This window comes from Haemorhous mexicanus, chromosome 22 (genome assembly GCF_027477595.1).
Source record: "Haemorhous mexicanus isolate bHaeMex1 chromosome 22, bHaeMex1.pri, whole genome shotgun sequence".
In the NCBI taxonomy this organism is placed as follows: domain Eukaryota; kingdom Metazoa; phylum Chordata; class Aves; order Passeriformes; family Fringillidae; genus Haemorhous; species Haemorhous mexicanus.
In genome coordinates this window covers 8,954,676-8,982,387 of record NC_082362.1, presented here as the reverse complement: position 1 = coordinate 8,982,387, position 27,712 = coordinate 8,954,676, and the positions used below count along the sequence as shown (strand labels likewise).

At 45.5% G+C, this 27,712-nt stretch overlaps 2 protein-coding genes across 4 annotated transcripts in view; both read right to left on the bottom strand.

The window, feature by feature from the left end:
* Positions 1-9,851, bottom strand: part of CLTC (clathrin heavy chain) — a 30,104-nt gene extending 20,253 nt beyond the window's left edge. Inside the window, exons 1-2 of the mRNA XM_059866356.1 lie at positions 9,694-9,851; positions 2,080-2,287 (exon numbers count right to left, since the gene is read on the bottom strand). Of these exons, the coding sequence (XP_059722339.1) occupies positions 2,080-2,287; positions 9,694-9,735 (250 nt within the window). The 5' untranslated portion in view covers positions 9,736-9,851. The remainder of the gene's footprint in view (positions 1-2,079; positions 2,288-9,693) is intronic.
* An 865-nt stretch (positions 9,852-10,716) lies between these two features.
* DHX40 (DEAH-box helicase 40) lies at positions 10,717-26,608 on the bottom strand. 3 transcript variants are annotated; one of them, XM_059865891.1, is made up of 17 exons: positions 26,384-26,608; positions 25,092-25,237; positions 23,901-24,020; positions 22,603-22,833; positions 22,357-22,423; positions 21,546-21,677; positions 21,011-21,110; positions 20,638-20,724; positions 19,556-19,738; positions 18,398-18,478; positions 17,313-17,470; positions 16,658-16,772; positions 16,276-16,384; positions 15,883-15,977; positions 15,289-15,358; positions 14,727-14,955; positions 10,717-12,279 (listed from the first exon to the last, which is right to left on the bottom strand). In XM_059865891.1, the coding sequence occupies exons 1-17, from the start codon at positions 26,520-26,522 to the stop codon at positions 12,143-12,145; spliced, it is 2,199 nt and encodes a 732-aa protein (XP_059721874.1). In that variant the 5' UTR covers positions 26,523-26,608; the 3' UTR covers positions 10,717-12,142. The 3 variants fall into 3 exon arrangements, with proteins under 3 accessions (XP_059721874.1, XP_059721873.1, XP_059721875.1); XM_059865890.1 differs by having other exon boundaries at positions 10,717-12,282; positions 26,384-26,606; XM_059865892.1 differs by having other exon boundaries at positions 10,717-12,282; positions 26,388-26,558.
* Positions 26,609-27,712: the final 1,104 nt, after the last annotated feature.

Below are 27,712 nucleotides of genomic sequence, written 5' to 3'. Positions count from 1 at the left end.
CACAGCATTGTTAGCCACGGGGCAGAAGAGAAGAGCTGCACTAGGACATCAAACCCTGGGGACTTCCTTCAAGAAAAAGCTGTTCTACACTGGCAGACCTTCAGGGATCAGCTTCCACTTGGAACCAGACCACACTCCTGGGGCTGATTTCACTGATTTGCCACTACTGAGCAATCAAACAGATGTGGAGAATGGGTTGGTAGGAGACAAAAGCTTCAGCCACACAAATGGGTTGGAGGATACTTCACATACATCAAAACCAGGTCACAGTCATGCTGAGGCTCCTTGGAGCTCTGAGGGAAGCTGTGTCAGTGGCAGTTAAAGCTATGTCCACATCTGTTTTAAGTATTAAAAGGGCACAACATGGAACAGTCAGGTTGGCAGAGGGCTTTTGTAACTCAGGCTAATTAACCAAAACCTCGGGGTTGCACTAATGGGATACACAGCTACTGACTGCAAACCAGACTGACAGGAACTGTGCAGGGGAAGGAATCTGGGGACCAACACAAGCTCTAGAAGGCAAGAGGAAAAGTTCTCCAAATCACATAGAATGGTGCATACAAACATCCTGAACAGCCACCTGCAGTCATATCTACCAGTTTGTGTAACACAGTGGCCTAAGAAATTATTTCTTCCTGTTGAGAAGATAAGAAAAGTTCTACCAGTTCTATTACTTATAGGAGAGAATTATTTAAGCACACATAAGTGTAGCCCAGGAGGAAAAGATCCCACAAAATTGGATGCAGGCCAGAATATCTGCTACAGTTAGCAACTGCAGCTCAGCTTGAGGAAGTCACAGTGCCACAGAGGCAAGTGCCTGCACTCACCAAAGACTGATTTAGCTCAAAGCCGTTAGTTCAGCAATTGATGCAAGATGCTGAGTGAGGTGTTTCTCCAGAACTTGGAGAAATCTCTCTACTACAGAGTTACTCAGGCTACAGGCAGCAGTTTGTTTCCACATCTAGCACAGCTGGAGCTTTAGGGTCAAGGGAGAGGACATTCAGGTAACACATTCCTACATGCTAGGCAAGGTATATTACAAGGCAAAAATCTAGACTTGAGTCAAAAGGGTCAGTCCTGTTCATAAAAAGCTCAGTATCAAGATCCCAGTGATTTAAGTACACTTTGGGTTCTTGAGTGGATTAATTTTGGCAATCTTAGGGTCTCCCTTGTTTGGGAGGGCATGAAAAACCTCTGAGTTTTAGGCTTACAGTTGCCTAAACACCACTGTTCAGCCATGTGCACCATAAATCTGAGCCATTTTATTCTGCTTTTTCTTGTCATAAGACACAACAGGTACTAGGTACAGTCAATTGAAGTAACTCACCATCTGCACACACAAGAAAGCATTAAAGTTGTGACAAAACAGTAGCACAGTATTAAAGTCAAAGTTAGGTAACATTGGATACATACAAATCTTTCCATTAGCAATACATGCATTTCTAGAGCGACTGCACTTAAGGCTTTTTGGGCCTCTGAGGGGAAGAGATGGACATTTCTGGAGACTCCAGAGGAATGCTTGTTCTCTGTAACATCAGAGATACCAAGCTGGCTGACCTTGTACTTCCTTCACCACACAAGTCTTCCCTGAATAGTTCTACTGCTCTTATCACTGGCTGATATAATAAATATGCACTGGTCTCTTTCAGCAAGGCCAAACTAAGGCCTTCAGGAATATCTGTCCCCTCCCTTCCCAGCCTTAGTTTTCCTGTCTCTAAGGAAAGGTTCAGTTGAGCTAAGAGTTATACTCTTAGATCAGGTCTCACTTCCCTCTAACATGATTCTTAAAGCCCACACTTGGCTTCCAGCTCTCCCTGCTCAGAAGCTGCAAGCATTTGGACTGAAGGAAAAAACTCATCCTAATGATCAGCAAAATAGCAGGAAGGCTCAGCTGGAGCTCCCTGCCCAGCTGCCTCCAGAAGAACTGAAAATGCATTCAACTTAAGCTCCCATTAAGCTGTGGAAAATTGCTACAGGATCCTCCCACATAAATTACCTGGGAGAGCTGAGTCCCCCATAAACTAGCTCTACAGAAAGCTCTCCATCCACTTCAAAGAGCCCTTTATCAGGACCTCATACCTTTCAGTGCAATGACTTTACTGGCAGGGTTCATGATAGCACTGTCAGCTGAAATTGGTCTCCGGATTGGGTTGCTGGGGTCATTCATGTCAATGATCACCACTTGAGCCTGTTCTCCTACTTTCTCTCTGATGCAGATGAATTTGTCAGACTCCATTGTCAGAGTGCTGAACCCAATGTTTGCTGGGTTGATGCCCAGATTTTGGAGCTGAAAGAGAAGAAAAAGGTTTAAGTTATTACCTTGGTATAGCCACAAGCAGCTTTTGTGAATGACACAGGAAATATCAGACTTTGCCTTTTTTTGTGACAAACCAGCAATGCTACCCCAAACCTGCACAACACACGGTGTTGCACAACTTCAACTAAGCCCAGCAGGCTCCCTGGAGAAGCATTCAAGCACTTGGTATCTTGTCTTCAAGGTCCATTTACAACTTAACCATTAAGAACTCCATCTTTGAGCCCCCTCACATGGCTTAAAGCACACTGAACTCACCATACTGGACTTGCAGCTTCAGGCCTCACTCTCACCAGCTTTCCTCCCTGAACTCATCCACTGCCTTTGACAGCTATCACTATTTCAAGCTTAACATCACACGTGAGGTGTCTGAGCTTTATCTTTATCCCTGTGCAGCTAAAAAAAGCTGCCTGTCTAGCAATTAGCCCAGGCCTGTCTCACAGCAGGAGGCAGAGCTGGGCACTACTGAAATCACCAATGGCCCTGCTTAACACAGAAGTTATCAATAAACCACTTCCTTCTCTGAGCCACAGCCTGCTCCCCTAAGCCTTTCAATACCCACATTCCTTGTGCAGCTTGCAACAAAGCACTCTGGTTAACAGCACTTTGCAAAGCTGCTGTATGAGGAGGATGTCAGTAGGGGAACAAAGCTGATTGTATTTTTAAGAGTGAAAATGCAGTCATGGTCATATCACACAGATATGCAGCTTGTTCTCCTTAAGAACTTCAGTTTTCTTCTATTAGAAGAACTATCAGCACTAATATTCTGATATTTTTCTTTCTGCAAGACCTTCAAGCCCAAGATGTCCCAAGAAGGGCGAGACCTTCAAAGCCATTTTAGGCTGATTGTGCTGGTTTGGAGCTCTCAGCTCTTATCAGCTTGCTCTGAACCAGCTCCAAGGAGGCCATGCCCCAGCTGCTCTGCTCCTGCCTGTTTGCAGCTCCTGATAAAGAGGGTTTTACTCCACTTCCCCTTTGCCCAGGCTCTGCGACAGCACACGTGAGGAACAAGTAACATCTCAGCCATGGCACAGCAAGTTAACAGAGCAAGCTTCACAGAAGTCACTTGGATGGATGATCTAGATTAAGCAGAGAATATTTTGACAACAAAACCAGGAAACTTTCAGGTGACAGCATTTGACAGCTATTAAAAAAATAAAAATCAAACCCTAACTCCTTGACAGGTCAGAACTCTTTTACTCAGATTTAAGCAAGTGTTCGAGGTCCAGCATCCCAGAACCTGACCACACCTTCTCCAGCCACTTAGAAGATTTTAGATTCAAGCTCAAAAGCCCCCTTCACGCTTTGAGCGGTGTCCTCTAGACCTGGCAATTGTACATGAGCTAGGCAGGGTTATACACAACCCAATCACACCCCTGCAGGGAGGGAAGGTTTGAAGATGTGGGAGTTTGATCTGGTAGAGCTGGAGTGACTTACTGGGATGTGGCATTTCCTTTTGCTAGGGCTGCAGGCTTAGCAAGTGCCAAATCATTTATCAAGCATTCAATTTCCTTGGTAATTTGGTAGAGGGGGGCGGCTGCAGAGAGCCAAGCAGGCAATAACTCACAGCACTACACTCAAAGGGTGTCAACAGAACAAATCAGAGCAGCAAGTCCAAGCAGATGGCAGGACCTCTTAGGGAAGTCTAGACAAAACCACCACAGCAAAGGTGCTTGGATATTGCAAGCCAGATTTACCTTAATCTCCAGCAAACTGCCATCTGCTAGAGCCAGGTCTGAGGCACTGACCCAGGTGGGAGATGGGAGACTTAAAATTTCTGTTATCAAAGGTGAGGTATTTCTTTGCAAAGATTTAGAAGATTGGCACAGGAGCTCTGAAGAAAGCCTGGAGAAGTTTTCTGATGGAGGTGCAACCATCTGCAAGGTCTTTAAGTCCACAAACTCCTTCTGCCAACATTTCATCTTTCATTTCAACAAACCAAGTGTATGAACCACATCTGCTTCAAGGCTCAGGAAATTGACTCTGACGGAGACAATCTCTGTGTTTGGTTACACAAGAGTGTCACCAGCCAGGAGTGGCACTTCCTTGCCCAGCTGGGGAAGCCAGCAGTGAATTTCCTGGCTGCACAGAACTCCTGAGCAGAGATCATTCCCTGGAATATAGGTTGTTTTCCTGCCCAAACAGGCTGAAGTTCAGGTGAGTGAGGCAGGTGTGTTTATAAAGCTAAGCAAAGCAAACAGAGATGAAGATTACTGTTAGGAAACATGACAACAAATATTTCTTTGAAGGCTTTTATTCTGAAAATTTCAATACTGCTCCATGAACAAACTCAGGAGCTGAACTACAACTAAGGAGTACAAGGGTTTATGGCAGATTTTCTACCTCTTCTCTTTATTACAAAGGGAAGGACCCCCAAGTATTATGCTGTACCACGTCCACTACATTTCACTGATTCATAAACAAAAAAAAAAGGAATTTCAGACATTGCTATATTTTACTACAAAAACCACTTCCTTGGCTTTTAAGCAGATATGAAAGCAGAACTTGCTAACTGTCCTTGGGCAACTGATTTACAGTTGGGAGTTATTTTACACCACCATTTGTTGGAAAGATCAGTTACACCAGACTCCTGCTAGGAATACAGTGTTCTGTGAAATAGCTGCTCCAGTAGAGTGGAACCATGAAACAGATTGTCAGGGACAGCAGCAACTCTTGTGTTCAGCAGAGATGTCGCCCCAAAGGACTCATCTCACCCAAGATCAGACACTTCAGTCACTTGCAGGCTCTGCTGAACCATGGAATTCTGTGATGGCATTTATCTGAGCAGCCCTGAGATGTGAGTCATTGTAACGTTGTAAGGCAATGTCTGATTACCAGAATTACTTTTTCACTGGAAGATAGTTCAAGTGCATTCTTGGTAACTTAGCCAGAGAAGTTGTCACATGTATGGGACATCAAACTGAATGGTAAAAGTGCTGACAGGAGTCTCTTTGTTGACCCCTTCCTGTAATGTTCCCTTTCTTGTGACAGTCTGCTTAGCTGTCAGATAATTTCTCCTTGCCTACGAGGAAGGGCATGGAAGTGCTGAGCACACATTTCACCTCAGCTCTCACACTCAACAGGATATAACCACTGCTCTTGTGGCCACAAGCAGCTGCTCAGCCCCTGCCCAGAGACTCCTTATCTGCATGCTGCTAGAAATCACAAAGCTGGAAAACACCCATTTTTTTGAGAAGCACTTCAGTGTGCAATGAATCATATTAGCTCTATCCCAGGCCATGCTTTCCTAGGCTTTGACTGACCAAGGCAGACACTTGAGTTGCTCTTTTACTCCACAAATGAAAGTTCAGCAGAGCAAACATAAGTCACACAAAACCATTTGTGTTTGTGATGCTCTCTTAGTTACTCCCTGCAGCTCTGAGAGTCCCACAGCCAGTCCATGGCAAAGTATTTCTTATTTACCAGTGCAAGGTAAGAGTTACAGCTTGTGGCAGCCTAGGAAGTCGTGTTTTCAACAGATAAGGGACCTCTCTAACATTCAAGAGCTCTCCTCTTTCTATATCCTTCCTATTTTCTGCCTCTCCCTTAGCAGGCTGAGGCACCACCCGCTCTCAGCAGTGCTCTCAGCAGCCAGGGATGTGCTGTGGGACTGCCCCAGCTCCACCACTGAGGCTGTACCTGCTGGAACTGGAGCTCAGACCCACTGAATCCCACTCCTTCTCTTTGGCTGAGGCTCCAGTCCCAGCAGGAAGCGCTAAATCAGCACAGCCACCAAGGCAGCAGGGCCCTGCACCCCAGTGCCTGCTGAGGGACAAGCCCAGAACAGCTCATAAACTGCTTAACTAATTGCTCCTATCCAATTAGTTGAGACACACACACAATCTCTCTCACTTCAATTCTCTGTTACGTGTTTTCCCTCTGTAGGAATACTCCAAAATCACTGGCTTTAGGAATTTGGATCCACTAAGAAGCAGAGAGCAAGAATCCCACCAAAACAGCATTAGGCACAACAGTCCTCTAATTCCTGACTTGTATCATCAACAGAGGATGTAACTGCTTCCAACTAATGCTGTACAGCAGAGATTTAGTGGTTCAGGCTGCATTAAACTCACTGTCAGCACAATACATGGAAGAATTTTGCTGTTTGTCATGTTTAGAACAAAGTACTGAATTTATTTATTTTGTTCTATGATTCCTTGGCTGTTCTGTTTTATTCTCTGGCACAGCTGTGATTCCAAGAGCCATGCAAGCACCACCACAGCAGAACAGCACAGTTGCCATTCAGGTTTGCTCCATCAATGAACAATAGATACAAACCCCTTTTTCCTAGTGTTAAAAAAGCACTTCTGTCTCGGTATCAAGTGCACAGCCTGAGCCAGCAGTTTTCTCTGCATTGTCTTACAAAAATATTTAGATTCAGAAGAGTATTTATTAATGCCTTAACTCAGTACAGCAGTGGGCCTGCTCCAAGCTCAATATTTGTATATTTCTGGGTAGTGTGGTTAAATTAAGTGGCAATCATGGTTCATCACCTGCTAATTAGTCTAGTTCCTTCTCACTCATCAAGAATTTGTCATCTTAGAAAAGCTCCACTGACCCACCACAGTAAGCAGCTGTTTTATTTTCACCCTCAAACACACACAGAGGCACATTTCAGGAATCCCTGAAGCCTGGATAGGAGCAACCAGATTTGCAATCATCCCACACACTGAACTCTGATCTCCCACTACATACACAGTGGATTGTTTCCTCATAGCCACTTTGGGAGAAAAAAAAAAAGGCAGCAGCTATATAAAGTTTTATAACATGAGTTCTGATAGCACAGGAATCAGGTTCCTCCTTGAAAATTCCCAAGGAAAGTTCCTGCCCAGCCTGTTGTTGATGTTCCTTGGTGGCAAGGCAGGGGTGTACAGCAGACACCACACAGATAACAGCCTGCACACCTGGGGCTGCTGAGATTGCAGAGCTTGTGACTCTGACAAACAAACCCTGGAACCTGACAACACTTTTTGGTTTTACACTCCCCAGCAAGCTCCCTCCTCCCCAGCAAGTCACCTACTTGTCCAAAGTCCACCTTTAGCTCCAATCTGGGGTACAAAGCACTGTGCCCCCAAGAGATGAGGCATTCAGGAGCAAGGTTTCTGGAGCTTTCATCTTTTTGTTCCCAAATCACACAGAAAAGCTGCCAACAGCAACAGCTAATGGACTGACCTGAAGCTGAACACCAGGACAAGCTTTGTACTTGACCATTTTTTAACCTCTAATAATGAATCTGTGGAGAACTAGGATCACACTGTGTTTATTGATTGATTTCAATAATAGCCTGCAAGAACTTTCTCATTCAAATCCATCACCTGCTTTTTATGGCTAAGGCTCCAGCTGGGTACCTCCTCTTTCATTAAGAATCACTACAAACTTGCAGGTGTTGCACAACACCTGTACAACAAGTTTCCTAGACAATGTGGGTCAGGTACAGTTCAAGAAATTGTATTCTTGAGTCCATGAGGAGCCTGGATAGCAAAAACATTGCAATATCAGTGTTTCTGCTCCCAAAATTACATCAGGAACATCAGCAGAAAAGCAACTCCTAGAATCCAAATTCCTCTGATTTTTTTTCAATGAAATGAAAGGAGGAAGTTCAAAGGCAAGAGCCACGTGCACCCAGGCTCAGAGGGGTGCACACCCATCTGAGAAAGGATCAGCTCCTGTGTACAGCTGTAAAAGATACTGGTTCAGCCAGTGCTCCATACTGGATAGGTACAGGCAGAGAAAAATGCAAATCCAACCCCAAATAAACAGATAAATCAGTCTGGAGGCAGAGCAGTCCTGTTTCACCATAGTGCTGGCCTGAAAGCTCCCAGCACTTCTGGCGTGAAGCAGATGAGTTTCATTATGTAACAGTACTCATGTCATTAGAGACCTGGCAGTGGGTCACATGCAAGGTTTGGGGCTTAAATAATGCACAAAGGTGCACTGCCACAATGCTTGATTGAGAGTTGGGCTGCCCAGAGGGATGGCTTTCACCTCAGTGCACAGAACCTCCTCAGCACCTTGGTCTGGGCTTTGCCACCACCAGGACAAGGCACTGCCTGGGAGGTGAAGCTCTGGCCAATTCCTGAGATTCTCCTGGCAGTGCTGCTCACTACAGGAACACCTGAACTATGAATTCTGGCCTGCCTTTAAACTGATATTGGAGTAAAATCATTCAGTGCTCAGCTACACACCTGAACAACCACCAAAGCAGCATTTAGACACTATGAACAGCTAGAGCCTTCAACTAAGTATTCTGCAGTAGTTCTTTTAAGAAGATACCTAGAAATGAATTGCTTTCCATTTGAGCTAGGAAAAAAAGGCACTGTAAATCATGCAAATCCATCACTGTGTTTGCCCACCACAACTCCACTAAGCTGAACACAAACCAAACACAGACACTGGCACCACATGCCACCAGAAGACCTTGACCAGGTGTGCCAATGTAGCTTTTATTAGACGAATTCTTCTCAAAAAACACTCCTCAGCAGCGAAACCGAGCTCAGTAACACCGTGGCTCGTAGCACTTCGCCCTTCAGACCTGTCAGATAGGAAGTGCCCATTGCACAACTGGATCAGCGCTTCCAGACCCCTCCCTGCGCTGCAGCTTCACCCACGGGCAGGGAGGCACTCGCTGCTCCCGGAGGGAGCCCCGCACTCCCGCACCGCAGCCCACCCGGGACGTGCCACCAGCCCCTCCGGGAAGTCACCTTAGAGAAATTCATGGCCATCACTCGGAAATGAACTATTACCATGTGGTTCTGGTGCAACGAGAGCCAGAGCTGGGGCTGGGGAGAGGCCAGCGGAGCTGGCACCTGGGCACCTGCACTGCCACAGCTGCACTGCAGGCAGCCGCAGCAGCTCCCACATTTCGCTGCAGTCCGTGCTTTTTCTTCCAGAAAATGACATTCCAGCCGGGAACACCGGCAGAACGGTTTAGCCTGTCCTTAGAACTACAGAGGCTTTAACACCATTCAAATAAATAACACTAAGCGGCACACGGACACGGCTCGGCCACCTGCCCAGCTCACCCCCCCCGTGCCGGGCCGGGATTTCCCCCTGGCGCCGCTCCGGCAAGCGCAGCGGAGCCACCCGCGCCCGGCCCGCAGCGCCCGGCCCGCCCGGGCACCGCGCCAGCCTCGCCCACCCCGCCGGGGCACGGCCCGCGGGCACCGGCAAGGGCGGGATGCCCGGCCCGGCCCCTCCCGGGAGGTGCCCTTCGGGCAGCGCTCCCCGGGCCGGACACCGGCAGGGCGAGCAGCGCGCCGAGCGCGCCCGGCCGCCCTCACGGAGGCACCGCGGGCAGGCCCGGCGCGGCTCCCCCGGCACCGTCCCCGGGCGGCTCCCGCGGCGGAGCGAGGCAGCAGCCCACCCGCCCCCGCGCCCACCTGGAGATGCTCCTGGAAGCGGATGGGCAGGATCTGGGCCATGGCGGCGGCGGGGCGCTCCGGGCCGGGCCGGGCTCAGCGGTGCGGGCGGAGCGGGGCCGCGATGGCGGAGCGGGGCCGTGCGGAAGCTGCCCCCGCCGGCGGAAGGATACCGCCGCGGAAGGATACCCGCACCTGCCGCCGCCGGACGGCCGCGCGGAGGGATCCCGGCGAGCGGCGCCAATGGGAGCGGCTGGTGTGATGCGCCGCCGGAAGGAACTATTTGGGGACGCATCACTCCCTCCCTTTCCCCGGCCTTTTTTTTTTTTGCCACATCATGCGACCGAGGGGCCGCGGCGTCACTTCCGGCCCGCGCGCGCGGAGTCACGTGGGGCAGGGCGGCGCGGCCGGGCAAGGTGACACCGGGGGGACACCGGGGATGACACCGGGGAGAGCCCCTGGACCACCCCCCCCGGAGTGTCCCTGTCCCCCCCGCGGAGTGTCCCTCTCACCGGCATGGGAGGGATGTCCCCTCCTTGGGGACATTGAGGGGACAGGGATGTCCCCGTCACCAGGATGCGATGGAGCCCACCCCCGCCTCCCAGGGTGTCCCCTTGTCATCGGGATGTGATGGAGCCACACCCCCGGAGGTGACACCTTGGGGACAAGGGTGTCCCTGTCACTGGGATCTGATGGATCCCCCATCCCTGGGGTGTCCCTGTTACCGTGGATGGATCCGCCATCCCCTGGTCTCCCTGTCCCCAGGATCTGATGGATTCCTCATCCTTAGAGCATCCCTCTCACCGGGATCTAAAGGATCCCCCATCCCCTGCTGTCCCTGTCCCCGGGATCTGATGGTTTCCTCATCCTTGGAGTGGATCTCATGGGTTTCTCTCCCCCTGGTGTCCCTGTCCCCAGGATCTGGTGGCTCTCCCATCCCCTGCTGTCCCTGTCCCCTCTGTCCCTGTTCCTCACCCCCCAGGGCTGCTCTCCCAGACTCTTCCCAGGCCCCTGTTAATGAGTCCAGCACAGTAATGAAGCTCCACGTTTCCCTCTGTGTTTTATTAACTCACACTTGACCTCCAGCACGTAAAACAGATAAAAATTTAACTTTTTCCTGGGATGATTGCAGCATCCAGAGCTGTGTGTGATGCCACACTTGGCATGATCTGGTTTTATTTAACAGCTCACTGTTACTTCCCCAGATAATTTTTACTCTGACTTAAATTCCCCATCTCCAAACCTCTGAGAAGCCCTGGAACACAGTGGGGGGGAAAATCTCTCACTTCTTGCTATGAAGAAAAACGAAAAAAAAAAAAAAAAAAGAAGATAAAAAAATCAGCATTAGGATCTGCCAAGTGATTTATAGCCCCAAGGAACAGTGGGCATTCTGTGTACTCATTTCAGGCCCACTGGGTGGTGCAGATGGCATTTGACTCATGAGGGGCTGTGACACTGCAAATATAAATCAAATTAAACAGCAAAACTCAGAGCAGAGGATGAGTCAAGCCCAAGTGCTGCTGCTCCAAAGCAAAGCCTGAAAGAACAAAACCCTTTCCCACCAATCACAGCAAGAGGAACAATTACCAGACCCAGCACTTTCTTTATGAGCAATAATATTGTAATATTCCAAAAAAATCCTATGGTTTTGGAGGCTTTGGGATGCTGGGCAGTGCTGGAATGCTGGAGGTGAGGCAGAGGTGGAATGGTGAATGTTTTGTTCAGGCTACAGTAATAAAACACAATACACTTGAACCAGTGCCCAGGGTGGCACAGAGCACACAGCTGAGGCAGGAAAAATCACAGCAAGTTCTTCCAATTATTTGAAAATTCTTACACAAACTGCTCACTGGAGCCCTGGAGCGTTTCAGGATTATTATAGTGATAAAACAGGATTTCTTTATTGAGAAGGAAACAAACTTCATGATGACAAAGCACCACAGCTCCTTGCTCTTTCAGGTGCTCAAGAAAAACCACTTTTACTTCCCTGTGTGTACCTGGTACAGCACAGCAAGGAATGGAGGTGGGAAATGTCCATTTGGATTTAATCCTGCTGCTCCCACCACTACAAGAGCCCTTCCTGCACATTTTCCTGAGCATGAATTCTGCATGACCATCAGACAGAATAAAATGGGTAAAAAATTACAGTTCCACTCCTTACAAAAATAAACCCCAACCGACCTTGGAGAAAAATTTCATTTATAACAGCACTGAGAGCTCTTTAAGTCAAATAAATGCCAGAGAATTGGCACCACACTTGGTATCAGGGCTTCAGCCACAGCTGAGGCCATGAAATTGTTGCCACTGACCTGCAGCAACACAAAGCCTGGGAGGTTTTCCCTGCTGGATGCAGCACAGGGAATTGTGTTTGTGCTCTTTGGCACTGACCACAGGTTTCCCTGCACTCCTGTCAGTCCTTGGGCATTCTGCAGACAGCCCAGAGCTGCACAAGCTGCCTCCCCAAGCAGAGTTACCCCATTTCCTTCTCAGAGCCACTCAGAGCCTGAGCTCTTTGCTGCTTCCTCTGCAGGTAGCGAGCTCGGGCGTCCTGGATGGATTGCTCATCATTCCTCCTCTCCATCTTCCCTGCAGAGCTCTCTGGGACTCCTTCTGGGGGGAGAGGAGAGAAAGAAATAAAAATAAACTCTCTGAGTCAAACCCACCCCCCTCCATTGTATTTGTGTTCTCCCCAGGTGAAGGCAGGAATGATGAACCTGACTCCATGTTCTCAGAAGGCTGATTTATTGTTTTATGATATTGTATTAAAGAATACTATACTAAACTATCCTAAAGAATACAGAAGGGATACTTACAGAAGGCTAAAAAGATAATAATGAAAACTCTTTCCAGAGTCCCGACACAGCTTGGCACTGATTGGCCAAAGAGTGAAAACAACTCACAGAAACCCAATGAAACAATCACCTGTGGGATCTCCAAACACATTCCAAAGGAGCAAAACACAGGGGAAGCAAATCAGATAATGACCATTCTCCTTTTTCTCTGAGGCTTCTCAGCTTCCCAGGAGAAAAATCCTGGGCAAAGGGATTTTTCAGAAAAAGGGAATGTAACAACCCCAGCATTACAAGTTCTCCTATTTGTTAAATAAAAAAAAAAAAAAAAAAAAAAAAAAAACCAACAAAATCTCCTTTTTTTTTTTCCTCCCATGCAGCCATTTGAATGACTTCCAGAGAGGACAGACTGCACCACAGCAGGGAGGGAAAAAAATTCAAAATAAAATCACACCTTAGCTCCCATGTCAATATTTGCAGCTGGGCTCATCCCATCCCCACATCTTGCTTTTTACTGCAGCAGAGAATATGCAGCCTGTGTTCTGCACACCCATTTCTTCTCTGAACTGCACATCCCAAACTCAGGTTTGGGTAGGACAGGACAGGAAAAAACATTGGGATAAACTGTCTTCAAAAAATTTCCGGAGGCAGAAGGGAGGGAGAGGAAAACATGCAGATAAGGGAGTGAAAAAAGTCAATACTGCAGATCAGCCACCATCAGAAATGCACATTCCCCCACAGCACTGAGACCTTGGGACTGCTTCTCACAGAAGGGAAGAGAAGCAGAAAATATTTTCAGTCTAAAAAAAACAATAAAAAAAAAAAATCAAAGGCTCTGAGAGCCTAAAATCTGTGAGTGAGGCAGCTACTGCAGCCTGATCCTGGGGGCTGGTAAGAGAAGAAGGAGCTTTAATCAGCATCCATTGTTAAAATATTTCTAATTATTATGTCTTGTCAGCTATTCAGCCACCTATTTTCATGAAGGTACCAGAAATATAACATCTGTAAGGTCAAAATTAAACTCCAGTTAATTGGGAATTGCCTGATGAAGTCACTATGTGAAGGGGGACACAGAGAACATTTCCTTCAGATAAACTGATGAGGCTCTTCTGCATTATTTATAGCCAAATGAAATTGATGTTTGAAATGGTGAGTTTATACAATAATGCAGGGCAGCAAGAGATGCTGGCTTGAGCACAAGTCTGCATTTTTTCCTTTGTTAAGGAAATGGAAGAGAATCTACATTTACTGTACAATAACTGGATATTTTGGAAGGGTCAGCTCAGGAGTAAAGAGACCCTTTGAACACTTGGCTGCTTTAGGAACCTGCTGACAGGAGAATCCCAGGAATGTCAAGCAGCCAGATCAGTTAGCAGGCACCAGTTCTAATTAACACTGACTATTTACACACTGGAATTAAATTCATTGTCACAATGAGACACTCACCAAAATGTGAGCCTTTTTCTTCTCTGTTTCTGGGTGAGGCTTTTGATATTTCTTTTCCCTTCCCTCTGCCCCACAGCTCTCAGGACTTCTCCCAGGGCAGCATTATTTGGGCATCAATGGCTAAATAGCCTTCACAAACTTAAACAACCAGCCTCAAAATGCTTTTATTCAACTCTGCTCAAAGAAACCAAAAGGGGGGAGCGTGGCAAGAAGCAGCAAGCAAACACAACTCAACTGCTGGGACAGAAAAGAAGGATTGCAGAGCTGTGAGGAGAATAAAACAACCACAACTACACCAAACAAATTAACACTTTCTAGCCCAGAAGGTGCCATAATAAACACACAGGGCTCCAAAACAACAATGAAAACTTTAGTGATATTTTTGCCTGATGTCCGGGAGAAATGATGAGGAGGACTCCATCTTATCAGAAGGCTAATTAATTACTTGATTATACTATATTATTCTATATTACATTACTGAATCTGCCAAGCAGTCCACTGCACACCCCTGCACAGCATCTCATGACTGTCAGTGACAGTCCCAACACACACACCTGGATTCAGCTGGTCAGTGACTCAAAACACTCACACCAGAATCCAATCACCAACTCCCTTCAGGTAAAAACCTTCCACAAAGCCTTCCACTTGTGAACAACACAGGAGCAGTATGAGATAAGAATTGTTTTTTCTTTCTCTGAGGTCCAGAGAATGTGAAACCCAGGAATATTCTTGGGAAGAACTGTGCCTTGCTTTTCTCTGTGAAGAGAAACACGGCGACAGAAAACCACACGCACACAGAGGGACGAGCACTGTGCTTACCAAACTGCCTTTTCAGCTCCTCCCTCTGCTTCCACTTGGTTATCTCCTCCTCAGTCACCTCTTCCCTGGCCACACTGCTCAGCTCATAGGCATCCACCTGGTGCAGCCTGGGCAGCAGGTCCCTGAGCCACTCGTAGCGCACGGGGCACACGGTGCGCACGTAGATCTTGGAGGTGACGACCACGTCGTGGAAGATGATCCACTCCAGCAGGGTCTCCTGGTTGTAGAGCTGAAAAATTCAAAGGTTGGCTCACAGCTGGTTTTGTTTTCAGAGGCCTCACATGCAGCAGAATGTCAGTGGTTGAGATGTGAGGGGGTGTTATGAGGTTTTAGGTTTTCAGGTTTTAGAATTGATCAAAGAGCCAGAGGGGAAGTCCAGCCTGTGTCACTCCCACCTCATAACCCAAAGCCTGACCAAGCCTGAGGAAGTGAGGCTCTTTCCCACTCTCAAAATGAACACTGCAGCAGAGCCCAAAGCAAGCACCAGGGAGAGTTTGGGGACCTGCCCCCTATTCCTTTTGGAGATGCTTTTCTGCTTTAGCAGCAGGCTTTGGGAACTCACTGTGGATGAAGGGTGGATGTAGACTATGCTGCCATGCCCATCCATGGTGCAGAATGTCCTGGCTGCAGATCTGAAACAAAGAAAGAAATAAAAAAAAACAAACCAACAAAACAAAACAGTCATTGCTGTGATTATACAGCAACACTGAACTAAACAAATCAACAGCAGCACAGAAAAAAGTTCTCAAATATCCACCTAGAGGAAGGTGCTTCCAGAGCTAAACTGTAAATTAAAGAGTGAAATACAATATATCTCATTTACCACAGCAGCACTGCAGGTGTAACACCACAATAACAACAGGGCTTGGCAGTGAAGCCTTTGAGAGCTGTGATAACTGGAGACATCCAAGCCCTTCAGCTGAGTATGTGGAATCACTCTCAGCTGGAAAGTTCATTTCACAGACAGAAAAATGACATTCCTGGGAAGCTCTCCTTGGAATGGTGAAGACAGTCAAAAGCAGAAGTTCCAGCCCCTTGCAGAAACATCTCCTTCACCTGCAGTTTCTACTTTGCTACTTTTACCAACATAAAACCACACTTTAAAGTAATTTGCATAGTTTCTTTTCCATCCAGTTCTCCAAACTTCATTCCTTACCTCCTAGCAACATTAACGAAGTATCCTGCACACAGGCATCTTCTCAGTATTTCAGTTCTGGAGCCTTCAAATGTCTCTTTAGGGAAGTCTGGCAGCTGGGAAACAAAAAGCAACAAGAATCAGGATGGATCTTCAAGAAAAAGCAGTTAAACCCCCTCCATGCCATGGATTTTAAACTCTGGACAGAAACCACGAGGAAAGGAGAAAAACTCTCCTTCTTGCCCATTACCACCACTGTACCTGAGTCACACAAGCAAGATAAAAAATATTTAAGTGGTTTATTTTCTACTGGAGGAAGGCAGCAGCCACCTGGCAAAGGCTCAGCACCCACTACATCTGTTAAATATAAGTTTATACAGCTCAAACATGCCCAGAAATGTTATTTATTTTTACCTGTTTCAGTTTAGTGGTTATTTCCCGCAGCTGCCTTTCCACACTAAAAGCAGATTTCACAGCCCTCCAGTGGATCCAGTATTTCTGGCACCAGGCTGAAGGAGACTTGCTGAGAACAGGAATATTTGAATTATAAAGAAGCCCTTTGTCAGCTGCTTGCAAATAAACTTGCCTCTATTTTACTGTATAGTCAAACAAAGGCAGCAACCTACACAGGCAGATATTTTGTGGGGTTAAATAAAAGTGTCTGGATGGAAATTACAGATCACAAAGAATAAATCTGGAATTAGGAATGAGCACACAGATGTGTAAGTGCAGCACACCTAAAAACTGGGAGTTATGAGCAGTGCCAAACCACCTAGTGTAAGGGAGAATTTCATACCTTGCTTTGCACTGTTCAAAAATATTTAAGAGGGTTGCAAAGTCATTGCATCCTCCCACTTGAGAGGCAAGTTCCTGGTGTTGCAGCTCAGCCTCCTTCTGCTTCTGAGGATCACCTGAGGAATAAGTTATATCTCACTTAAAGTCATTTTTATTTATCACTACCTAATTTTCTGTTTGTTTTTGGCAGCTTTGCCTCTCTATTCCTTATTTTAGGTGTGTCTCTCCTTCTACAGGTGCATTTACAGTTGTTCCTCCTTCCACTACTGCTGAACAAGAGCACATAGCTGCTATTAAATCTATGATTAATCTCATCAGTCAGCACCAGGGATGAAGAATTCCAGTCCCTAAGCAAGTATTTCTCACTCACAATCCATCCAGAGGCTGACATGGAAAGATAAAGAATAAACAAACAGCTCACAGGGTCAAGAGAGGAAAAACAAGACTGTTGAACCCACCCACCAGAGCACCCTCTAATCTACTGAGCTCAGCTTTTTCCTGCTGCCACAGTAATGGAGATCCTAAAATAGAGATAAAAACCAACGGATCTGTGGCAAAAGCAATATTTCCAAAGTGTTCTCCCAGGTTTTCTCCTCCAGCATAAACCATTCCCCTTGGGAGAGGGAGGCAGGAACCAAAGGAAGAGGAGCTCCCACCTGGTCGGATGAAGACGTTTTCCACAGACAGCATGGCTGCAATGGGAAGCAGGAGATCCTCACAGTCCAGGGAAGCAGCTTTTATCAGAGCACAGGACAGGTTGGGAGGGAGGGGAAACTGCACCAGGAATTCTCCCAGTCTTGTCACATGGCCTCTCCTAACAGGAGGGGGAAAAAAAAATTAAAAAAAAAAAAAAAATTATATATATATATATATATATATATATATATATATATATATATATATATATTTACATGAAAGTTATATATTTATATATTATATATTTTAATATATTTTCTATATTTTATTATGTATCTTATATATCTTATCTTATTATAGATCTTGTTATATATCTTATTATAGATCTTATTATAGATCTTATTTTGCATCTCATTATATTTACAGGACATATATATTTATGTATTATAATGTATATATTTATATATATTTACAGGAAAAAGATGTATTTTATGTATTCTATATATCTAAATCTATTTTATATCTCTTATGATATATTTTGTATATTTCTATGATATCTATTTTTATACACACAGATTCAATGCAATGATGTGTAAATGTGAACTGGGTAAGAAGCTCTTCCCTCTGGACTGTGAGTGCCCACACAGGTGCTGGGGACATGGAGAAGTGTCCTCAGCAATAAAATAATCCACATTTCTCCAGCTTCCTTGTGTCTGCTCCACGGCAGGCACAGCCAGCTTTGGGTTGGTTTTTTTATTATTTACAAGAAGAATTCCTGGAAGTTTAGGATAAGATCTCACTTCCTGCCTTGAGCTCTTGGATGGACCTCCCAGGCAGAGCCTGAGCTCTGAGCCACAGCTCAGGGATCCAGAGCTGAGGTCACTGAGGAGCTGCAGGAGGACAATGAGCAGAACCTGATTTTTATCTCCCAAACCCCAAACTCTGCTCCATCCCTGGTTTTCAGACAGTCTATTAAACCCCAGGAAACTTCCTGGAGGTTAAATAAGGAAACACACTCTGCTGCTGAGCAGTGTCCTTTGCTCCACACAACACCAATTTCAGCCTCAGATTTGAAATTCCTGCAGTGAAACCCTTTGGTTTTTACCTGTCAATAGCATTGCACTGGTAAAGTTCCTTCAGAGCTTCCAAAATGTGTCTTTCCTCAGGGGGGTCCAAATAGGGAAACCTAGGGTTAAAAATGAAGTAGATTTGTTATTTTCGTATTTATAAAAATAATTTTTAAATATTTCAATATTTAAATTTTTATTTTAATATTTTTTTTACATTTTAAATTTTATTTATTTATTCAAAATTTTAAAATATTTATGAAAATAATTTTTAAACCTCCCCAATGCATGTCTTCTAATCAAAGTTAGATAATCATAATAATCATCTTCTGTGTGTTCCTGTACAACCTCCAGCTGAGGAATTTCTGATGACAAATCCCAGCATGGCACACACTAAACTGCATTTTTTACTCTTGTATGGTCTTGAAATTAAAAAATTCCAGAGAGATGAAACTTTTTGGGTATAAAATGCAGTACTTTAAGGACTTTAAGTATTTAAAGGTGCAAACCCTAGTATTTTAAGGATGTTATGCATTTAAAGGTGTAAAACCCAATATTTTAAAGATTTTAAGTATTCAAAAGTGTAAAACCCAGTATTTTAAGAATTTTAAGTGTTTAAAGGTGTCAAAACCAGTATCTTAAGGATTTTAAGTATTTAAGGGTGTAAAAATCAGTATTTTAAGAACTGTAAATATTTAAAGGTGTAAAAACCAGTATTTTAAGGATTTTAAGTATTTAAAAGAACACTAAAAACCAGTATCTTAAAGATGTTAAGTATTTAAATGTCTAAACCCCAGTATTTTAAGGATTTTAAGTATTTAAAGGTGTAAAAATCAGTATTTTAAGTATTTAAATGTGTAAAAACCAGTATCTTAAGGATTTTAAGTATTTAAAATAACGCTAAAAATCAGTATTTTAAGGATGTTAAGCATTTAAAGATATAAAGCCCAGTATTTTAAGGATTGTAAGTATTTAAAGATATAAAAATCAGGATTTTATGTGTTTAAAGAAACGCTTCGAACGAACTTTTTTCATTTGGGAGAGATGGGATTTTGGGCAGAGCCTGAACCTGGAGCTGGGGATCCAGGCTGGAATGGCAGAGGAGAGCAGCAGCAAAGCTGATTGAAGTGTCCCACTTGGCTGGGGCCCTAATCCTGCCCCTGCAGCCCGGGCTAATCCCCCTGCAGGGAGCTCACCTGATGACATCATGCACGGAAAGGCACTTCAAGGTGAGGATCACAGATGTCAGGCTGGTCCTCCTGATCTCTGGCACGGTGTGCTGGGGCATGCACTGCTCCCAGAACTCCCTGCTGTACAATCCAAAACTCTTCCCTGCACACGTCCGGCCGGCGCGCCCGGCTCGCTGCTTGGCTTCACTCCTGCCCCAAAAAAAACATTTAAACCTCTCATCCCTTCTGCTACCATCCACACAAGCACAAAATGTCTCTCTTTACAGATGGAACAGGTATTCCTGCACTGAAAAATCCAGTTGAAAAATCCAGCTGTGCAAGAAATAAAGAAGAATTTCTGTACATTTTTTGGATGCAGTCGTATTCGGCCAGCACTGCTCAGACCTCAGACAATGCCAATTCCTCCTAAATATCTGTGACTTTTAGCAAGCTGTATATCCTGAACCACTTTTTGCTTGGTTTTAAATTGGTTAGGTGTGCTGGGGCATGCACTGCTCCCAGAACTCCCTGCTGTACAATCCAAAACTCTTCCCTGCACACGTCCAGCCGCTGCTTGGCTTCACTCCTGCCCCAAAAAAAACCAATATTCAAACCTCTCATCCCCTTCTGCTACCACCCAAACAAGCACAAAACATCTCTATTTACGGATGGAACAGGTATTCCTACACAGCAGCTGAAAAATCCAGCTGTGCAAGAAATAAAGAAGAATTTCTGTGCATTTTTTGGATGCTGTCATATTCGGCCAGCACTGCTCAGACCTCAGACAATGCCAATTCCTCCTAAATATCTGTGGCTTTTAGCAAGTTGTATATCCTGAACTGCTTTTTACTTGGTTTTAAATTGGTTAATTAAAACCAATTAAAGTGGTTTTTAAACATTAAAATGGTTTTTAAACCTTAAAATGGTTTTAAATCTTAAAGTGGTTTCAAACCATAAAGTGGTTTTTAAACCTTTAAGTGGTTTTAAATCATGGGGCTTCAAGGTTGCTGCCCATCTTTTTATTTATTTTTTTTAAAGAACAACCAACACAGAGCATTATTGCCAGAGCAGCTCCCAGAAACAGCAAGTGAGTGACATTTTTTGCTTACTTTGAGATGGGAACCACCTCCAGGATGTCCAAACCAACTCGGGGATTATGGTTCAACTGCTTCACAAAGCCACTGTCCACCACATATCTGAAAAAAACAACCCAGAGAGGTAAAAAACAGATGGCTCAGCAGGGAACTGACACATGGATTTAATAAAAAAGCCCACTTTTATTCTACCTAGACCTTGGTTATTTAGAAGATTTGATTTCAAAACAGATTCAAAAATATTGGTGACCTCTAAGACTATAATAATATCAATGGTTTTCTTACTACACACTCAAAAAAAAAGTCAATAGTAGCAGAAAAAATGTGTTGTTTCAAACCCACACCTTTCTGAATTATTCCCTCTGTTATGAGGGACAGAAATCAATACCTGACTCCTTCAATGGTCAGAGATGTTGCAGCAATGTTCGTGGAGACCACACATTTTCTGATGCCTCTGGGGGCTGGCAAAAATATCCTTTTCTGTTGATCTAAAATGACAGAAAATGATGTAAAATAAAATGACAAAATAAAATAAAGCAATATAAACCAAAGCAACGCAAAATAAAGCAAAATAAAAAAATGAATAAAGTAAAGTGGAAGAAAGTAGAAGAAAGTAAAGCACAAGAAAGTAAAGTAAATGTGAAGCCATCTGGACTTTCAGTTACTCAATATCCCCTTCCTAACTGAGGATCTTGAAGTCATATCCAGAGGATTTGGATTTTGACTGGAGGCTCCAGTGCAAGCAGAGAAGGCTCAAGTTTGATTTAGTTTATGATGACCATAATAAAACCCCACCCCAAAGTGCCCCAAAGGGGTTCATTAACACCCTTTTCCCAACCCAAACAGACAATCTGCTGAGGATGATGTTTCTAACAAGCCCTGCAGCTCAGATTGCTGTGGTGAAGTGAGATTTTGGCTCTGACCTGTGGACATGGAGCCATAGAGGGGCAGGATGAGGAGCCCCTCCACAGCCCGGTCGTGCACCTCGTAGCGGTAATCGATGGACTCTGCTCTCTTGAAAAGCAAATCACAAGCTCTTTCTATCTCATTCTGCCCTAAAAGACACACAAGAGCATTTAAGTCACCTAATTAGCTACAACTCCGCCTTCCTGGTTTGCAATACCTTCAAAAACAGGTTGTTTTGGCAATATGCAATATGCCAGCATCATTAAAATGAGGAATTGGTGAGAGGGTTTGGGAGGTGACACCCAGCCTTTGCACAGGGCCTCCCACCAAGGATTTGCCTTTAAAATTAGATATCTTTTTATTAGATATTAATATTAGATATGGGCCTGGCCCATGCACTGATGTTGGATTTTACAGCTAAAATAATTCATCATTAAAATGAGGAATAAATGAGAGAGGGTTTGGGAGGTGACATCCAGCCTTTCCAAAGGGCTCCCACCAAGGATTTGCCTTAAAAGATTAGATACCTTTTTATTAGATATTAGATATTAATATTAGATATGGGCCTGGCCCATGCACTGATGTAGGATTATACAGCTAAAATAATTCTTCCTCCCTGAATTAACAACAAACTAAACCATGCAGACAACACAGAGTCAATCTGGCTCTTCCTAAAACATTCTGAAAACTACCACTGCACAGGACTTTGTGCATCAACCTGCACCTTTCTCTTCTCACTGCTCTGGGAGAAACCAGGCAGGCTCTGGAAGCTTTTCTGCTTTGCTGGCAATGCCATGATTCACCTGGAGTACCTAGGAAAATTCTCACCTGTGAGGAAAACCAGGATGTCACCTTCTGGTTCATTTAAGTGAACATCCAGGGCGACCTTCACAGCCTGGAGCAAACAACAAACAAGCCAAAATCAGTTGAAATCCCATTTAATTCTTGCTGGGACTCACCATCCCAACTGATCCTCCCCTGTTTCCTGCAGAGATGCTCAGAACACAACACAGCAGCTCATTCCTGTGGCCTCCCCCAGATGAAAACCACCCCAAAACCAGAGAGAAAACAAACCTCTGTGACATAGGCAGAGCTGCCCACATCCCTGGGGCTCAGCAGGTTGCAGAATATCTCCTTGACAGGGAAACTTCTCCCTGGAATGTGCAGCACTGAGCAGTGCCCAAAGAACTCTGAGAGCTTTTCCACCTCCAGGGTGGCTGACATCACCACCACCTTCATGTCTGTCCTCCTGCCTGCTGGCTTCTCCTGCAGGAACAGCTTCTTCAGCAAACCAAATAAAATATCCTAGCAGAAAAACACAAACAGCTGATGTTGATACCCTGTTTTGTTAGAAGAGCCTGACAAATTTTGAATTCTGATGATTTTATCCCGTTAACAGAGTGAAAATCACATATTCCAGGCCTAAGCACTCTGAAGAAAACACACATTTGCCCTGGACATTTTGGTTTCTAGAGTGAAATGAATTTTTTACCAGCTCTCCTCACAGCACCAGTGTAACTCAAACCCCTTTGTTTTTCATTTTTGTACTCTTTTGGTCAAGTCATTTGTGAGAAGTTACCTCAGCCCCATTTTTCATCCCATTTTCCAGCCTGTGTCCCCTGACTGTGTGTGCACCCTTCCTGATTTTATTTATTGCTACGACCTCAGCAAGTTTCTTTTACTCTGTGCTGCTCTGAATTACAAATCTGCTCCTTCCACCACTTCAGCTCAGTTATTTGCAATTCCCTCAGATGCCTGAGGGCAAACTGGGATTCAGGAGATCATTTTCCCTTCTTCCAGCTGGACTGGGAGATTGCTTGCTGGAGCAGGAGGTTGTGTGACACACAGCACAATCTCCTGAGGTCTCAGTGACCTCAATGTCCCTTTGCTGGCCACAGAAGGGTCAGGGTGACCTCTGAAAGCTTTTGGGACTCAGGTCTAGATGCTTCCATGGACCCAACAGCCATAATCTCTTTGCACAGTCACATACACACCCTAGAAAACATTAGGCCTCAGGGCAAAAGAGGTGTTTTGGCTTTTGTGTATTTTGTGTTGGTTTATTTTTTAAATTAGTATTCTAGAAAGTCTGTGCTCTGGCTTCAAACTCGTGGAAATTTTGGGAGAGAATTCAACAGCCAGCAAAGTTTTAATTGCATTTAAATGCAACAACTACAAAAACTCCAACACTATTAGAGGCCACATCTTATTTTCAATTTGTGCAGCATGGACTGAAGAAAGCAGCAAAAGGACAAAGCACATCCATGGAAAGTCAGTCAAAACCCCTGGGGATCATGCTGAAGTGAAAGGGATAAACAGAGCACAGAAAAGGAGAAACAGGGACCCAAAAAAAGCAGCTCTGAGGTGGCACTCACAGTGCTGAGGCTCCGCTCGTGGGCTTCATCCAAAATGATGATGCTGTACTTGCTGAGCAGGGGGTCAGCCAGGATCTGCCTCAGCAGGCACCCATCAGTCATGTACCTGATGGCAGTGTCCTGCAAGGTTCAACCACACAGTCACCTGCCAGCCTGGCTTTTGATTTCAAAGCAAACACTTCTACACATTTGTCCAGGGCACCACAAGGATTTTCCTTAAAAGATCCCTAAGGGCCTGGCCCATGCATTGATGCAGGATTTTACAGCTAAAATAATTCTCATTGTGCTCATGCACAGCAGCACGGGGTGCTTGGCAATATTTCACCTGCAAGGTGCCCAAAAAACCTCCCTCAAATGAGCCAATGCTTGCTTATTTCAAATACAATACCTGCTTGTGAGCCTTAAAACACAATGCACAGAGCTCCATTATTAAGCTTCAAACTTCCTAACATCTCACTAGATAAACTTTTCTGCAGCTCAGGGAGTTATTCTAGACAAGTGTTAATACACAGACCATTGTTCTGTTTGTCTTTGCTTTTCTACATTTTACATAATTTTTCTGCTGACCAATCTCATGGCTTAGCTCTAATCATAGTTCTGCTGTCTCTGAGGCCTGCCTTTTGCAGCTTACTCAAAACTTTCTGATTTTATACATTCCCACAAGGGACACAAACAGCTGGGACAGCCCCCAGGGCACCACAAGGATTTTCCTAAAAGGTCCCTAAGGACCTGGCCCATGCATTGATGCAGGATTTTACAGCTAAAATAATTCTCATTGTGCTCGTGCACAGCAGCACAGGGGTGCTTGGCAACATTTTACCTGCAAAGTGCCCAAAAATCTCCCTCAAATGAGCCAGGGGACACCAACAGCTGGGACAGCCCCTTCCCAAAGCTCTGGGACAGCCCCCAGGGCAGCCCCCAGGGCATCACAAGGATTTTCCTTAAAAGATATTTAAGGGCCTGAGCCATGCATTGATGTAGGGTTTTACAACTAAAACAATCCTCATTGTGCTCATGCACAGCAGCACAGGGGTGCTTGGCAGTATTTCACCTGCAAGGTGCCCAAAAAATCTCCCTCAAATGAGCCAGGGGACATCAACAGCTGGGACAGCCCCTTCCCAAAGCTCTGGGCCAGCCCCCAGCCCCCCGGGTGAGCCTGGCACACCCCCAGGGCAGCCCCCAGGTTCCCACCTGGCAGGTGCAGTCGTCGAAGCGGACCTGGTAGCCCACGAGAGCCCCCAGGGCACAGCCCATCTCCTCGGCCACCCTCTGTGCCACTGACACGGTGGCCACACGCCGGGGCTGGGTCACACCGATGGCACCGTGCTTGGCCAGGCCTGGGGGGACACAGAAGGGCTGGGGTTGGAGCTGTGAAAAACGCCAATCGCTCGGTTTTTAAAAATTTTTAAAAGTTTAATAGTTATAAAATGGTTATAAAAATAGTAATATAATTAGAGTATTAATAATGTGGATAATTTGGATTATTCAATGGGAGACAATAGAAACAAAGAGTTACTGATGGTCTGGGTGCCTTTTCTGGGCAAAATAAGCCCAAAAAAGGACCCACGTTAACAGAGGATTAACCCTTAAAAACAACAGCCTGTTGCATATTCATACACCTCCTACATGATGCATAAATTCCATTCAAACACAGGATTCTGTCTGGGCAGTGTCAGCTTCTTCCTCTGAATCCTGATGGCACCTTCAAGCCTGAGCAAGGCAGGAAGAAGTTCGTTTCTCCTGATAATGGGGCAATAAATTCTCTTTCTCAGAAAGATTGAGGTATCTTGCTGTGAGTCCTTTCTTTAAAAAAGTATCGTACATAGCTTCTATTTTAACATTTTGTTATAACCTAAAGCTATACTTAGCACACTACTTAAGAGAACTAATACAGCATTACTTTCTAACACATCTAATATTCATTTTAATATTTGCGAAAAGACAATCATAAAATGTGCATTTTTCACAGAAGGGACATTAAAGATCATCTCACTCCACCCCCTCTTGGGACACCTTCCACTACCCCAGATTGCTGCAAGTCTTCTCCAGCCTTGGATGCTCTCAGGGATGGGGCAGGTCCCTGTGCGAGTCCCTTCCATCCTCGCAGGGAACAATTCCTTCCCACTATCCCACCTGACGCTGCTCTCTGGCAATGGGAAACCATTCCCTGTCACTCCAGACTCCTTCAGGTACTGGGAGGGGCTCTAAGACCATCCCTGGAGCCTTCTCCAGGCTGAACACCCGCAGTGATTGGGGCACATTGGGCTGTGCTGCTCCAGGTCACTTCATAACACGTGCCTACATAATGTACACATGGCCAAAGTCTGGGGTTTTTTTTATTTAAAAGGTTTAACCAAGCCACCTCCTCTCACCACATCCCAGCCCGAAGCTGCGTCACCCGCGAGGGGACAGGGGCACAACCAGATGAGTTTACCGCTGCTCGTGTCCCACATCCGCAGCCCGCGGAGCGGGGGTTCCGTTACCTGCCTCGTAGAGGTACTTGGGCAGCTGCGTGCTTTTGCCGCTGCCCGTCTCGCCGGTGACGATGAGGAAGGGCCGCTCCCGCACGGCCTCCACCAGCTCTCGGCGGGAGCGGCGGATGGGCAGGGCGGGGCCGTCCATGGCGGCTCCCGGGCCTCACCTGGGCCTCACCTGGGCCTCACCTGAGGCCCCGCCCACGCGCGCCCCCGGCGGGAACCCCGCGCGCGCGCCCCCCGCGCCCCGCCGGCGGCGCGCGCCTCGCGCATGCGCGCCACGCCCCCACAGGTTCCCCGCCTCCCAATTAAGCCACGCCCATACGCGCCTTCCCGCCTCTTCCTTAAGCCACGCCCCTCGCTCTCCCCTCAGGCCCTCACGGCGCCTCGGAGTCACAGAATTGCCCAAAAAGTGACAAAAATCACCAAATTACAAAGTGCTAAATGGTGGAAGGACGTCGAAATCAATGCGCGGGGAGAATCCCGCCAGACCAGGCTGCTCAGATTTATTTCGTGACAAAACTTGAGCCTTGAGTCCACACATAAATGTCCTGATGGAACGACCCTGATTAGGAAAACCACGTTCTAAAATCTAAGGGACAAGAAACCATCTCGAATTCTGTTATAAATCAGAGTAATACTCTCTTTCCATAGGTCAGCTTAGTGTCATATTGTGTTGCATTAAAGTAATACTTTTTCCATAGGTCAGCTAAATGTCATACTGTGTTACATTAGGCTGTTACACAATACTGAACAAAACACAATTGTGCACATATAGAAAATAGTAAAATATTGATAAACAAACCTGCTGCACCAGAACTTATTCCTTGAGAGAAAAAAAGTTCTTTATGTTCGATTTTTTTTATACTTTCAAGGCTAATCAATGAGAGACAAGATTAAATCTCTGAAACAAAGAGCAGCCAACAAGCTCTAAGTGATGTGATAGAAAAAACAAATTAGTTGTCAGAATTTTAAAAGTTTAGGATTGGACATGCTCCAATGATCTCAGACCTAGGGGCAGTTTAACAAAGCTGTGGGAAAAAAAGGAAACCCTTGGTTTGGACACAAAGAATGCAGAATTTAGGGGACATCTGGCAGGACTGCCATGATGTGGAAGAAACTGATAAACCCAACTTGGCTCCAAGAGGGTGAAAGGTAATCCTGGTAATTCTTGTAATTCTGTGATCACCGACCCAAGAAACCCACTGACCCCCAAGAGACAGACTCAGCACGGCACTAATTAGCACCAGAAGCAAATCATTAACCGGTAGAAGATAGAATACTAATTAACAAGTGGACTGTGTGACTGGTGGCAAGTGAACACTAATTCCTTTTTGT

Bases quoted from the DNA above. Each gene is read 5' to 3' on its own strand.
- DHX40 (XM_059865890.1), bottom strand. From the start codon at position 26,522: ATGGACGGCCCCGCCCTGCCCATCCGCCGCTCCCGCCGAGAGCTGGTG. The intron at 25,238-26,383 runs GTAACGGAACCC...GTGTCCCCCCAG, and splicing joins CAAGTACCTCTACGAGGCAG to GCCTGGCCAAGCACGGTGCC. The intron at 20,725-21,010 runs GTATTGATTTCT...TGTTTTTTTCAG, and splicing joins CTGACCATTGAAGGAGTCAG to ATATGTGGTGGACAGTGGCT.